General features: G+C 42.3%; 1 protein-coding gene across 1 annotated transcript; it reads right to left on the bottom strand.

The window, feature by feature from the left end:
- Positions 1-940: 940 nt before the first annotated feature.
- On the bottom strand, positions 941-3,233 carry LOC118421471 (plasminogen-like). Its single transcript, XM_035828784.1, has 4 exons — positions 3,028-3,233; positions 2,473-2,667; positions 1,878-2,025; positions 941-1,388 (listed from the first exon to the last, which is right to left on the bottom strand). The coding sequence occupies exons 1-4, from the start codon at positions 3,187-3,189 to the stop codon at positions 1,144-1,146; spliced, it is 750 nt and encodes a 249-aa protein (XP_035684677.1). The 5' UTR covers positions 3,190-3,233; the 3' UTR covers positions 941-1,143.
- Between the last annotated feature and the right edge of the window lie 11,165 nt (positions 3,234-14,398).

Genomic DNA, 14,398 nt, shown 5'->3' with positions numbered 1-14,398 from the left:
GGACTGCTAGCAGGCTGCTAAAATTTGCGTGTACGAGGTGACCGATAACATCTATATAGTGCCTGTTTCAGAGTTCGTGACAAGTAATCCAAGCAGCCCTTCAGTCGGCGATTTTGAAATATTTGAGACTCCTCTCTGTTCAATTGATCTTAGCGACCGACAGTGGTGACCATTAGGCTTAATAAGTAAGTGTATGCTTTTGAGACGTCCATTTTGTGATGTATATACCTCGGCCTTCAATCATAGACAACAGTTTTTTTCTACTGTGAAATCGACTATTGTTAGGCTGACATACCAGACAAACCAATCCAAAGTCGATGTCCAAACGTATGAGTTGTATTCTGTTAGTTGTATTGTGTTAGTTTAAAGAAGCTACAAGAGAGATGTGTTGACTTGGTTCAATAAGAGTAAGCTATGGTCCTTTGAGGCATCCATTTAGCGATGTCTGAGCCTCAGCCTTCAACCATTGACAACTGTGTAATAGACCATTGTTGGTAGGACGCACCAGACAAATCGCTCTTAAGTCGATGTCCAAGCGTCTGAGTTGTTTTGTGTTAGTTGTATGGTGTTAGGTTACAGATACAAGGCAAATGTGTCTGGTCGTGTGTTTAGCAATGGGGCATTTACCAGCAGCTTTAACGATACAGTTACGTTGCTTTTTCACACTATAATTGCCCATTCATGGGCATTTCAATCTATATCATCAGGTGGTTTGGTAACTGAAAAAGACATAATTGAATGCAAACAATGTCCTTTTTGATTCGTTGGAGTTTTCCATCGTTTTTGTTCGTTTTCTTTTCTTAAAAACTACCTCAAAGGTTTGCTTGTGTCGTCTTCCAGTTACAACAAATCGTTGCTTACAAGCATATTTAACAAAAGAAACATCAACATGACATTTGATTTGCATGTAATTTTTTATTGAAACTTTTGAAGCCTTGTTTCAGTATTCTGACATGCTTTCCTATGAAGCGGTCTAACTTAATCTCCAAGCAGATCCTACGTTGCGATGATATAGTATCAAAGCTGGCCAAGGAGTGTAGTTGGCCAAGGGGAGTCAAACGGATACTATATTATGCCACCGTGGATCTGCTTGGAGATTAGTCTAACTTTGTTATCAGCCCTGAAGCAATGTGATTACCCCCCTCAACATGTAGGCACGTCACACAGTTCCCATCTCGTGCCGGGATCCGTGGTGTAGCACCACACTCCGGACTCCCCATCCGGATTCCGGCAGTAGTTCTGCTCCAGTCCGGATGACGGATAATTGGCGGGTGTTTTGGAGTGTCCATGAGGTGTCTGGCTGTTCCATCGTTGGCAAACTTTTCCTGTGGTCGTCACGGGAACCTTTCCTCTGTAGGACGCTCCACTTCCTTCCTGGCAGTCTTGGACTGTTGGTTAGTAAGAAGTAAGAAGTAACAATGAGCGTACAACGCGAAGGAAACGTGTTAAACGGGTATCACGAGAATATGCGACAGAAAAAGTCTTGGAAATGTAGAATTTAAAGCAGATTTGCGGTTTTTTTCTAGAACCACCTCCAAGCTAGATGTTAATGGATAAGATGTATCGCTATTGTTCACTCAATGCGAATTGTAAGGGAACGCACGCAAAAACTATCTTACATGGTGTAACGTCAGTGCTAGGTCAGAAGTGCAAGAAAGCTTGAACCGCCAGGCCCTTAATGCCGTTGCTTATTTCAAATGTCAATAAAGCTTGTCTGTACGAAACGTCACGTGATTGGTCATTCTGACATGAGGAAGTCTATAGTAATTGTTTATTTATGTTTTGGGTTTGACTCGCGGCAATGGTACTTTTTAAGTTAGATTATATTTGCATAATTCAAAGGACGTATGGATAGTCATTACGAAGTTAAAACTCACTTTCACAGTGTCGGCCGGAGTACCCCACCGGACAGACGCAGAGCGGGGCACACGGCGGCCGCTCTACCCCAGAACTCTTCAGGACCTTACGGGTGCACACCGCTCCGTTCTGGCACGGATTGTGGGCGGAGCATTCGTGCCACCAGGCCTACGTGTATACATACAGATCCGAAAACATAGGGTTAGGCTAGGCGAACAGTAGATAACATAAATGTTGTATGATACGTCGATGACGGTAAGATATTTTGGTAATAAGGCACGATAAATAATAGTTACTCTAGCAATTGGATATCGTTTCCTTCATCCATAACTGGTTGCATGCTCTATTAAGTATCATTTGACGTAAGATAAATAATGTTCTGGCAAAAAAATGTACTTTTGTTCGAAGTTAATTTTTTTTACACCTTTCGTTCAATGGATGGATTTCCATAATATGTAGGTTTTTGTTGCAGTATGATAGCTAGAAAACAAGCAATGATAATGTCCCCCCTGGTAAGTTACATTTCTTTTTGTAGGCTGATGAGAAAAGCAGAACGTCGCATTATGCAGCAATTCTGTTAACATGCAAAATGTGTAGATGAAACAGTAAATTTACCCTTATCATGTAAAATGAATAGCGGTCGTGGTACTCCCATCCCGGGTCTTTTCCGGTTTGGAAGGAAAAGTCGACAAGTCCTTGGAGATAAGTCTGATCGTTCAGCTCGCAAATTCCTTCCTCTTCGTAGTAGTTGTAGGACTGACAGCCTTTGGTGAGAAAGCAGAGCTGAGAGCACTGCAGCCGATGGGTAATCTTTAAATGCAAATGTTTAAAGCAATTTGAAGATTTTTACCTTAGCCACTCGAACGAAAACTCCCAGATGTAGCGGAAGTGTGAGGGGTATCTTATCTCTACCATGCCCATATGTCTCATGGAAGATAGTATAGATACATTTTGTCTTTGCATTTGATTAACAAATGCCGACCGTGGATCCAATGCCGTGGATCTGTGTGACTGTGGGCCTGAGTTCCATCCAAGGGTTGGCTAGGAAGGGACATGAAATGGGGGTCCCGTGTTCTAGCACGTAAACAGCCTCATTACTCAGATTTATTAGGTACCTACTGGCTGCACCAACACACCAAGGTGAAATCATGCATTAGACTTAAACCGCACCTGGTACCGTTGGATGAGATTCTGCGTCAGGCGTGTGTTCTTCACAGGTTGACTGTTCACGTTTGTCTCCACCCTCCGCAGTATCTCCTCTTCCGTCAGATAACACAGACTCGACTGCAGAAGAGCAGCCGCAAAAAACACGTAGAACTGCAGCACCTTCATTGGTACGTTCCGAAGAGAACAGCTTTACAGGAAAACGTTTTGCAGCGTTTGTACCTCTTTCGGCATAGCATCGTCTTTGACGTAGTGTGCATATAACGTCATTGGCATTATTATTATTATTATTGGCATTAATCTATGTTTAGGTATGTAGGTGGTCCGTAGGATGGGTATTAGTATTGATAATGCTGTCTCTCACACACGCCAATTGACACTGTTAAGCGTCAAAACCTTTTACTTGTTGTCATTTGTTGGAAGAATACTTGATGAGATGCTTCTTTAATAGAAATCTGTAACTGGATCTAGACATGTTGAGCACTGGAGTACTATGCAGAACATTTTGTTTATCTTGGTCTTTTTTTTCTATTCGTGGCTTTTGTTCAATTAATAATGTACCGCATGTTACAGAAAAAATGCCGGCCATTTTTTAAGTATTCACACACAAAAGCATGCTCTTATCAGTTTTTCTTCGAAAATGAGGTTCATTTGAGTCAATTTAACTTGAAATGAACGGTTTTCACACTTTATTGTCAGGTACTGAGACATGGGACTTAGCGATGCCATTGTGAACCGGCTACACTAGACAAAGTCTTTCTTCACACTTCCGTGTAGTATTGTGTCTGAAATAGGTTACGTCAACAAAGTCTATGTATGGTACTTTACAATCGGAAAGAGTAGGGGTGCGTCCTTCCCGATGTGAGTGGTTCAGAAACTACAGTCCTATGACCGCACCTGGGGCAATTACTGTCGGATTGAGGTCACCTGAGTTAGCACCGAATGACAGCTTGTTCCGGCCATTGTGACATATATAAGCTACCTTCTGCTTCAATTTTCTGATCTATCTAAATCACAGTACATGTATTGATATATTCGATAAAAAAGGTGCCACATCATAGTGTTTAAACTATAATCCGAGCGCCAGGTGCTGAAATTTAGTCCGTTTGCATCTTATATTCTTTGTTAAAATGCTTTAGTGTTACTTCCTGTTTGAGATTATGTTACAAAATCAACGCGTTTTCCCTATCAATACTATAAATCTTTTTGATGTACATGTATGATAAGTACATGGAAAAAAATGTTACGGTATGTATACGTAAATGTTGCTAATAACAGATAACCACTCTCTCACTCTCACTCAGGTCCGCATGCTCCGGGATGGAGCGTAGCGCCTGCACACACAGATCTCCACATAGGTCTGTTGAGGGCCAGCACCCAGGCGGTGGTAAGGTCGAGGCCGGCAGCCCTCAGATCGTCCTTCAGTTGTTCTTGCCAGGTATGCCTGGGACGGCCCCTGGGGCGGGACCAGTTGGGTGGGGTCGGCTCCCTCAGAAGGGCAGCTGTTTCCAGAGGTGGCTCCGTCCTGGCGATGTGACCAAACAGTCGTAGACGGGCCTGGCGCACCTTACTGGACAGTTGGGGTTGACTGGTGGTCTCGCGCAGGGTGGCATTGGATACATAGTCATGCCACCTGATCCCCAGGATTCTCCTTTGGCACTTAGTATCAAAGGCGTCGAGTCGACGCTCCTGGGCAGCAGTGAGGGTCCAAGTCTCTGCCCCGTAGAGAAGGATGGACAGCACGAGGCTGTTGTAGAGCCTTATCTTTGTCTGCGCAGAGATCTTGCTGCTGGTCCAGACCCTGTCCAGACTGGCCATTGCCGCGACGGCCCGGCCGATGCGGAGCTGGATGTCTGTGTCGCTCTTGCAGTCTGATGTTATGGTGCCTCCAAGGTAACAGAACTTGTCAACGGCTTCAACCGGGTTAGAGTTGATCACCAGTCCTGGTGGAGGAGGCTCGTAGTCGCTGAGGCTCTGGACCTTGGTCTTTCCCCAGCTGACCTGCAGGCCCAGCGGATGGGTTTCCGTGTCCATGGCCTGGAGGGCAAGTTGGAGGGCTTCCATGACTTCAGCTAGGATAGCCACGTCATCCGCGTAATCCAAGTGATAACCACACTATGTTGGAATTCTGTGAAATCAGGATATCCTTAATACTCAAGAAATTCTAATGTGACGGTAAATGTTTTCTTGTACAATCACATCTGAATTCAGAAATCACGCAAGGAACTGATGGTTGCTCAAGACAGGGCGGGATTAACTGTGTAAAACGGACGGAACTGTTTAATGTGGCTTGTGCCCGAATGTGGTTGCTGAGGACAACATGGGGTTTAAGCTATGTAAAATGGACGGGGCTGTTTTAATGCGGGTTGTGACTGGAGTTGTTGAGGACAGGGTAGAAATGTGTAACTAATATGTAACATATGGGACTGTTTTAATATGGCTTGTACCCGAATGTGGTTGCAGCGACACATGGTCTCACTGACAAGTTTGACCGTCTTTAGATTTCAATGATCAAGGGTTATTTGATCTTCTTGTACAAACCGGCGATAATACGAGCTATACAAATACTGAAATTTACACAGTATGTACACAGTTACACTCAGATCAGTAAGCAAATGTTGGTTTGTACTTTGTATTTTTATTTGCCATATTTTGAAAGATGATATACACTGTAAACGCACTGAATATTTCCATATATTTCAGTTACCATCATCTTAATATAGTCAATATAGCTGTACATGAACCTACTATGATAATAGCTTAGTCTATACTACAATATTCGGTCTCACAACATTCATTAAAGGGACGTGATAGGCAGTTTGCCACGAAATGCCAGGTTTGCTGAACTTTTGGCCTCTCATTGGCAGGTCTTTATATAGATAACCATACGATCAGCTCTCCCAACTTGACTTTCTGAAAGGAAAAGGAAAGAAAAGAGAAAAAATGAGGCAATTATTGCATGTACTTGGCCGTTTGTTGAGACTAAGTCTAGGTGTGCAATTTATCAATTATGCTAATTCGTGTCTCTGTCCTTTTGCTATATCTACAGTTCGTTCTGTACTTTCTACATGGGCGGAGAGCATAAAGCGTAAGACACCTTCATTCATTCATTCATCCATTCATTCATTCATTCGCATTCTCTCGCATTCATTCGCATTAATTAATTCCTTCATTCATTGATTCATTCATTTAGCATCCATTCAGTCGCCATCGATCCATTCATCCAACCATTCATCCATCCATTCGTCATTCATTCATTCATGTAAAAGTATATTGCTTCCTTCCGTTGTTCATTTATTCCTATGATATCATGATTGTTTTTTTTTTAGATCAGAACTTCACATTGAATTTACGACATTCGTAGATATCTTACCATGTAGGGGACTGAGATTCTTCACAAGACCGTGGTTACAACATACATGTTATAATGTGACCTTAAATTAAAAGCTACAGTAACAGAAAACGTCGATGTAGGTTAGACATCCAGGTATTAAGATACGCCAAAAATAGTTACTCAAGCAACTGGATATGGTTTTGGAAACGGTCAGACGTTTCGGATAGAATCCACTATCCTTCGTCAGTGTGACACTGAAGTGACCTAGAAGAAACAGGTCTTTTATACTCTAACTATGAATGAAGACAATTTCAGTCGTCCAATAGGAAACGTTATAAGACAGTTAAGTAACAGAATATGTTGCGGCACCGACCGTCGTTCCAGTTGACATGTGTGGTTGACTTGGAGTACACGAGAGCCGGTAACTCCGGGTAAGACGCCCTCTCCCAGTCACAGACAGCCCCCGGTCCGGTCTCGCCTACAGCCAGCCACCCTTCGTCACCGGCACACCCGCCATAGCGCTGGTTGATGTAGAAAGATCTGGAGAAACAGAGAGGTTTTTCTGGGCAAATAGTTTTACTAGGAAGATTTAACGTTAGTGTGTGTGTGCGTGTTTGTGCGTGAGTGTGTATGTGTGTGTGTGTGTCTGTGTCTGTGGGAGCCCGTGTGTGTGCGTATATATATTAAGAAGTTTATTTGCAAGTTCGTGTCCGAGGAATAATTGCAAGTACATGGTATAAATATAGTGGATATACAAGTGACAATGGACAGTTATGAACAATATTCTACTGTAATACTAGTGTTGGCTATTGTGTATGTATGTGTGTGTGTGTGTGTGTGTGTGTGTGTGTGTGTGTGTGTGTGTGTAAACTGTGCCAATATGTTCGTGTGCATGTGTGTTGTGTCTTTGTAAATAAACTCCTTGACGTTTCTTTTTTTAGAAACTAGGTACAACCTGCGAGCCACCGGGTTAAGCTCCCCTTCAACAGAGAAGAAGTTCGCCGTCTCGCCAGGCAGGTCCGTCCATGGTGAGGAGAGCAGACGGGACTGGGAGAACCAGCTGGACTTGTCCGTGTTCTCTCCGTTGAAGATCATCTCCACATCCTCATCGCCAGAGGTTTCCAGTACAACTTTTACCTTAGGAGTAAAGACTGTTCAATATATAAGAAGGCTGGATTTTCGTAAGAAAGTGTAGAGAGACATTCACAACTTTTCTTTAGTGTCACTGTCTGGAATAAACCAGCTGAACTTGTCTGTGTTCTCTCTGTTGAGGATCATCTCGACATCCTCATCGCCAGAAGTTTCCAGTACAACTTTTACCTTAAAGATAAAGACAATTCAGTCTTCACAACTGGATAAAAAATGATTTTCTTTCGTGACATCCATCACTCTTCTTTATTGTCACGGGATTTGGAGAACCAGCTGGACTTGTCTGCGTTTTCTAAGTTCAGCATCACCTCGCCATCCTCTTCACCAGAGGTTTCCAGTGCAATCTTTATCTTAGAGCAATAAGAGAGAATAGAGGTGTTTTTATAATTTACTTTGAGACACATGAGGACAATATGGTACTCCACTACACTCAAATACAAAGTACAGACAGAAGGTAAAAGCCCTAAAGTCAGGTGCCCAGGTTCTGTAAAGTTAATTTCCTAAGTGCAGAACGTCGGGGGCACGGCGAGTATCGAACTCAGGACCTCTGGGTTTCGAGCGCAACACTCTACCAGTTGCGCCATGGAGTGGAGAGTGTCGGGCTTTGCCTATTGAGTCAGTTAGTCGAACTTGCTGAAGCTCGATGTTTCTGACTTCGATAGAAGAGATGCTGCTACAGTGAGCGTAGTTCAGTGCCTAGAAGTGGTCAACGGCCTTGCACTGAGCAAACTCGTTACAAAAAGTACATGTTGTAAGTTCTGAACATACCTTCTTGATCCCGAGTGTTTCCCACTGATGCACCAGCAGACTTTTGTTGTGGAGCATCTCGTCATGCAGTCCGGCGTTCCAGGCATCAATCACCTGTTGACCGGTTCCTCTGACTGTTGCGAACACCTGCTGCCAATCACAGGCTGTGGGGGGAACGAGTCATGTTTCAGCAAAGGTGATAGTTGATTGAACGTCATCTGTAAAATCTTGTAAACTTTTACATCAATACTTTAATGCTGAAATGATGAGTGTAGATTTTGTACATTGCCACGCAATTCAGGTTGGCTTTTGATTCACAAAATCGCATGATGAAACAACCTTAGCTTTAGTCTTTATCTAAAAATTATGACTAAGGTTAACGTTATTCAATCAGCAACGAAAATGGGATGTGGTTTGAGAGTGACACAGCATCTCTCGGTGTTACAACATAAATAACGTACTACCTAGTCTCTACCAGACTGACTACGTATATAATATATACGCTGATAGGGAGAATAATTTGCCAGGGGAGTTTGGGTACCAGAGGAGTTGGCTGGCTCCGGAGGGAAAACATGAACCTAAAACTTCACTCTCATTGCATTTGCGTCAAGCTTGCGCCACTGTGGAGTTCGACAGATACTCAACGAATTTTAGAGATAAAGTACTTTTCTTACTTTTTGTGTACTTTGTCGTCTTATAAGTCAAACTTTACCGTATTACCCAATATCTAACTTATACAAAAATCGGAGAGAAAAAAAAACAGTGACGCAATGAACGAATCATGCAGTGAACAAGTACAGTGGGAGTGCACATTAAGCGTGGGCTAACTCCCCTGGCCAATTTCCCGATATTTTTCCCCGAATTCTACGATCCCTGTACCCCACATGCATAAGGTCTGGTGGATACGTACTACCACAGTTTGGGCCCGCAGTGCCGACAGTACAGACGCACAGCGGTTCGCACGGCTGCCTCTCCTCCCCATCAGCCATCAGAACCTTCCGGGTGCACACCCCGCCGTTCTCACACGGGTTGATGAGGCGGGAGCACTCGTACCACAGGACAGAAGTGCAAGAAAGCTTGCACCGCCAGGCCCTTAATGCCGTTGCTTATTTCAAGTGTCAATAAAGCTTGTCTGTACGAAACGTCACGTGATTGGTCATTCTGACATGAGGAAGGCTATAGTAATTGTTTATTTATGTTTTGGGTTTGACTCGCGGCAATGGTACTTTCTAAGGTAGATTATATTTGCATAATTCAAAGGACGTACGGATAGTCATTAAGAAGTTGAAACTCACTTTCACAGTGTCGGCCGGAGTACCCCACCGGACAGACGCAGAGCGGGGCACACGGCGGCCGCTCTACCCCAGAACTCTTCAGGACCTTACGGGTGCACACAGCTCCGTTCTCGCAGGGATTTTGGTCGGAGCATTCGTGCCACCAGGCCTACGTGTATACATACAGATCCGAAAACATAGGATTAGGCTAGGCGAACAGTAGATAACATGAATTTTGTATGATACGTCGATGACGGTAAGATATTTTGGTAATAAAAAAAAAGTTAAAGTTAAAGTTACCCTTACATCTGTGCAGATGCTTTTGGGGTGGCGCCCATCTCCATTTCGAGTAGCCCTTGGGCCACACATGTGCAAGCCACTACAGCAGGGGGCTGGTCCGCTGGTAGTGATGTGTGTTTAACTTCCATACTCTTTCTCTTTAGTGCTGAGTGCTAAGCAGAGAAAGCAGCATGTACCATTTTTAAAGTCTTTGGTATGACCCGACCGGGGTTCGAACTCACGACCTACCGAATGCAAGGCGAACACTCTAATCACTAGGCCATTGCACCGGTTATTTTGGTAATAAGGCACGCTAAATAATAGTTACTCTAGCAATTGGATATCGTTTCCTTCATCCATAACTGGTTGCTCTATTAAGTATCATTTGACGTAAGATAAATAATGTTCTGGCAAAAAAATGTACTTTTGTTCGAAGTTAATTTTTTTTACACCTTTCGTTCAATGGATGGATTTCCATAATATGTAGGTTTTTGTTGCAGTATGATAGCTAGAAAACAAGCAATGATAATGTCCCCCTTGGTAAGTTACATTTCTTTTTGTAGGCTAATGAGAAAAGCACAACGTCGCATTATGCAGCAATTCTGTTAACATGCAAAATGTGTACATGAAACAGTAAATTTACCCTTATCATGTAAAATGAATAGCGGTCGTGGTACTCCCATCCTGAGTCTTGTCCGGTTCGGAAGGAAAAGTCGACAAGTCCTTGGAGATAAGTCTGATCGTTCAGCTCGCAAATTCCTTCCTCTTCGTAGTAGTTGTAGGACTGACAGCCTTTGGTGAGAAAGCAGAGCTGAGAGCACTGCAGCCGATGGGTAACCTTTAAAAGCAAATGTTTAAAGCAATCTTAAGATTTTTACCTTAGCCACTCGAACGAAAAGTCCCAGATGTAGCGGAAGTGTGAGGGGTATCTTATCTCTACCATGCCGCATATGTCTCTTGAAAGATAGTATAGATATGTTTTGTCCTGGCAAGACTGAATCCTAAGTTATTTACAAATAGTCAACAAAAATAATGCTAGATGTCAACATCTTAAGTCATATTTTACAGATTAACAGACCAATAGATTACGAATGCTGCTCAGGACCAATTTCTTACCTCATTTGTTCGCAATTAGACTGTTAATGCATGTCTCTGTAGCATGCGGTAACGCAACCCCACTGCTTGGCTGTATGGATCCAATACCGTGGATCTGTGTGACTGTGGTTCTGAGTTCGATCCCAGGGTCCCCTAAGCTTAGACATGTTGTAAAGGGTTGCATTCGTCTTTCGGAGCGGACATGGAATGGGGGTCCCGTGTTCGAGCACGTTAACAGCCCCATTACTCAGATTAATTAGGTACCCACTGGCTGCACTTATACACACCAAGGGGAAATTATACATTAGACGTAAACCGTACCTGGTACCGTTGGGTGAGATGCTTCGTCAGGCAGCAAAGGTTATGGCTTCTAACATTTTGATTTGACCTCTGATCTCCCACCTTCACTCTAAGTTACCTCAGTTCAGAGTCAGTTGATTTGTTACCTTTCTGTTTACGTATTGTACAAGATTTTTTGCTTATGTTTTTGTTTTTTGTTTGTTTATGGATTGTAGGACTCCAGGAATAATGTGATGCTACATTTAGCATCACTAATGGAGATCCCAATAAAACAAACAAACAAACAGCCTCGTTACTCAGATTAGGTACCTACTGGCTGCACTTATACACAAGGTGAAATTATACCTTAGACTTAAACCGTACCTGGTACCGTTGGATGAGATGCTGCGTCAGACGTGTGTTCTTTACAGGTTGACTGTTCACGTTTGTCTCCACCCTCCGCAGTATCTCCTCTTCAGTCAGATAACACAGACTCGACTGCAGAAGAGCAGCCGCAAAAAACACGTAGAACTGCAGCACCTTCATTGGTACGTTCCGAAGAGAACAGCTTTACAGGAAAACGTTTTGCAGCGTTTGTACCTCTTTCGGCATAGCATCGTCTTTGACGTAGTGTGCATATAACGTCATTGGCATTATTATTATTATTATTGGCATTAATCTATGTTTAGGTATGTAGGTGGTCCGTAGGATGGGTATTAGTATTGATAATGCTGTCTCTCACACACGCCAATTGACACTGTTAAGCGTCAAAACCTTTTACTTGTTGTCATTTGTTGGAAGAATACTTGATGAGATGCTTCTTTAATAGAAATCTGTAACTGGATCTAGACATGTTGAGCACTGGAGTACTATGCAGAACATTTTGTTTATCTTGGTCTTTTTTTTCTATTCGTGGCTTTTGTTCAATTAATAATGTACCGCATGTTACAGAAAAAATGCCGGCCATTTTTTAAGTATTCACACACAAAAGCATGCTCTTATCAGTTAATCTTTGAAGATGAGGTTCACTTGAGTCAATTTAACTTGAAATGAACGGTTTTCACATTTTATTGTCAGGTACTGAGACATGGGACTTAGCGATGCCATTGTGAACCGGCTACACTAGACAAAGTCTTTCTTCACACTTCCGTGTAGTATTGTGTCTGAAATAGGTTACGTCAACAAAGTCTATGTATGGTACTTTACAATCGGAAAGAGTAGGGGTGCGTCCTTCCCGATGTGAGTGGTTCAGAAACTACAGTCCTATGACCGCACCTGGGGCAATTACTGTCGGATTGAGGTCACCTGAGTTAGCACCGAATGACAGCTTGTTCCGGCCATTGTGACATATATAAGCTACCTTCTGCTTCAATTTTCTGATCTATCTAAATCACAGTACATGTATTGATATATTCGATAAAAAAGGTGCCACATCATAGTAACTTTAAACTATAATCTGAGCGCCAGGTGCTGAAATTTAGTCCGTTTGCATCTTATATTCTTTGTTAAAATGCTTTACTTCCTGTTTGAGATTATGTTACAAAATCAACGCGTTTTCCCTATCAATACTATAAATCTTTTTGATGTACATGTATGATAAGTACATGGAAAAAAATGTTACGGTATGTATACGTAAATGTTGCTAATAACAGATAACCACACTATGTTGGAATTCTGTGAAATCAGGATATCCTTAATACTCAAGAAATTCTAATGTGACGGTAAATGTTTTCTTGTACAATCACATCTGAATTCAGAAATCACGCAAGGAACTGATGGTTGCTCAAGACAGGGCGGGATTAACTGTGTAAAACGGACGGAACTGATTAATGTGGCTTGTGCCCGAATGTGGTTGCTGAGGACAACATGGGGTTTAAGCTATGTAAAATGGACGGGGCTGTTTTAATGCGGGTTGTGACTGGAGTTGTTGAGGACAGGGTAGAAATGTGTAACTAATATGTAACATATGGGACTGTTTTAATATGGCTTGTACCCGAATGTGGTTGCAGCGACACATGGTCTCACTGACAAGTTTGACCGTCTTTAGATTTCAATGATCAAGGGTTATTTGATCTTCTTGTACAAACCGGCGATAATACGAGCTATACAAATACTGAAATTTACACAGTATGTACACAGTTACACTCAGATCAGTAAGCAAATGTTGGTTTGTGCTTTGTATTTTTATTTGCCTTATTTGGAAAGATGATATACACTGTAAACGCACTGAATATTTCAATATATTTCATTTACCATCATCTTAATATAGTTATACTTGTACTTACTATGATAATAGCTTACTCTATACTACAATATTCGGTCTCACAACATTCATTAAAGGAACGTGATAGACAGTTTGCTATGAAATGCCATGTTTGCTGAACTGTTGGCCTCTCATTCGCAAGTCTTGATGTAGATAACCATGCGATCAGCTCTCCCAACTTGGCTGTCTGAAATTAAATGAAAAGGAAAGAAAAGAGAAAAAATGAGGCAATTATTGCATGTACTTGGCCGTTTGTTGAGACTAAGTCTAGGTGTGCAATTTATCAATTATGCTAATTTGTGTCTCTGTCCTTTTGCCATATGTAAAGTTTGTTCTGTACTTTCCACATGGGCGAAGAGCATAAAGCGTAAGACACCTTCATTCATTTATTCATTCATTGATTGATTGATTCATTGATTGATTCATTCGCATTCATTCGTATCCATTCGCATTCATTCGCATTCATTGATTAATTTGTTCATTCATCGATTGATTCATTCAACATCCATTTATTCGCCATCAAACTATTCATCCATCCACTCATCCATCCATTCGTCATTCATTCATTTAATAGTATATTGCTTCCTTCCTTCGTTCTTTTAGATCAGAACTTCACATTGAATTTACGCCATACGTAGATATCTTACCATGTAGGGGACTGAGATTCTTCACAAGACCAATTGTTATGCGACGTGGTTACAACTATATGTAACAATATGACCTAAATCAAAAGCTCCAGTAACAGAATATGTTGCGGCACCAACCGTCGTTCCAGTTGACACGTGCGGTTGACTTGGAGTACACGAGAGCCGGTAACTCCGGGTAAGACGCCCTCTCCCAGTCACAGACAGCCCCCGGTCCGGTCTCGCCTACAGCCAGCCATCCTTCGTCACCGGCACACCCGCCATATTGCTGGTTGATGTAGAAAGATCTGGAGAAACAGAGAGGTTTTTTTTT

The sequence above is a fragment of the Branchiostoma floridae genome, chromosome 8 (assembly GCF_000003815.2).
Source record: "Branchiostoma floridae strain S238N-H82 chromosome 8, Bfl_VNyyK, whole genome shotgun sequence".
In the NCBI taxonomy this organism is placed as follows: domain Eukaryota; kingdom Metazoa; phylum Chordata; class Leptocardii; order Amphioxiformes; family Branchiostomatidae; genus Branchiostoma; species Branchiostoma floridae.
The sequence above is the reverse complement of the archived record's forward strand: the minus strand, read 5'-3'. Positions and strand labels throughout refer to the sequence as shown.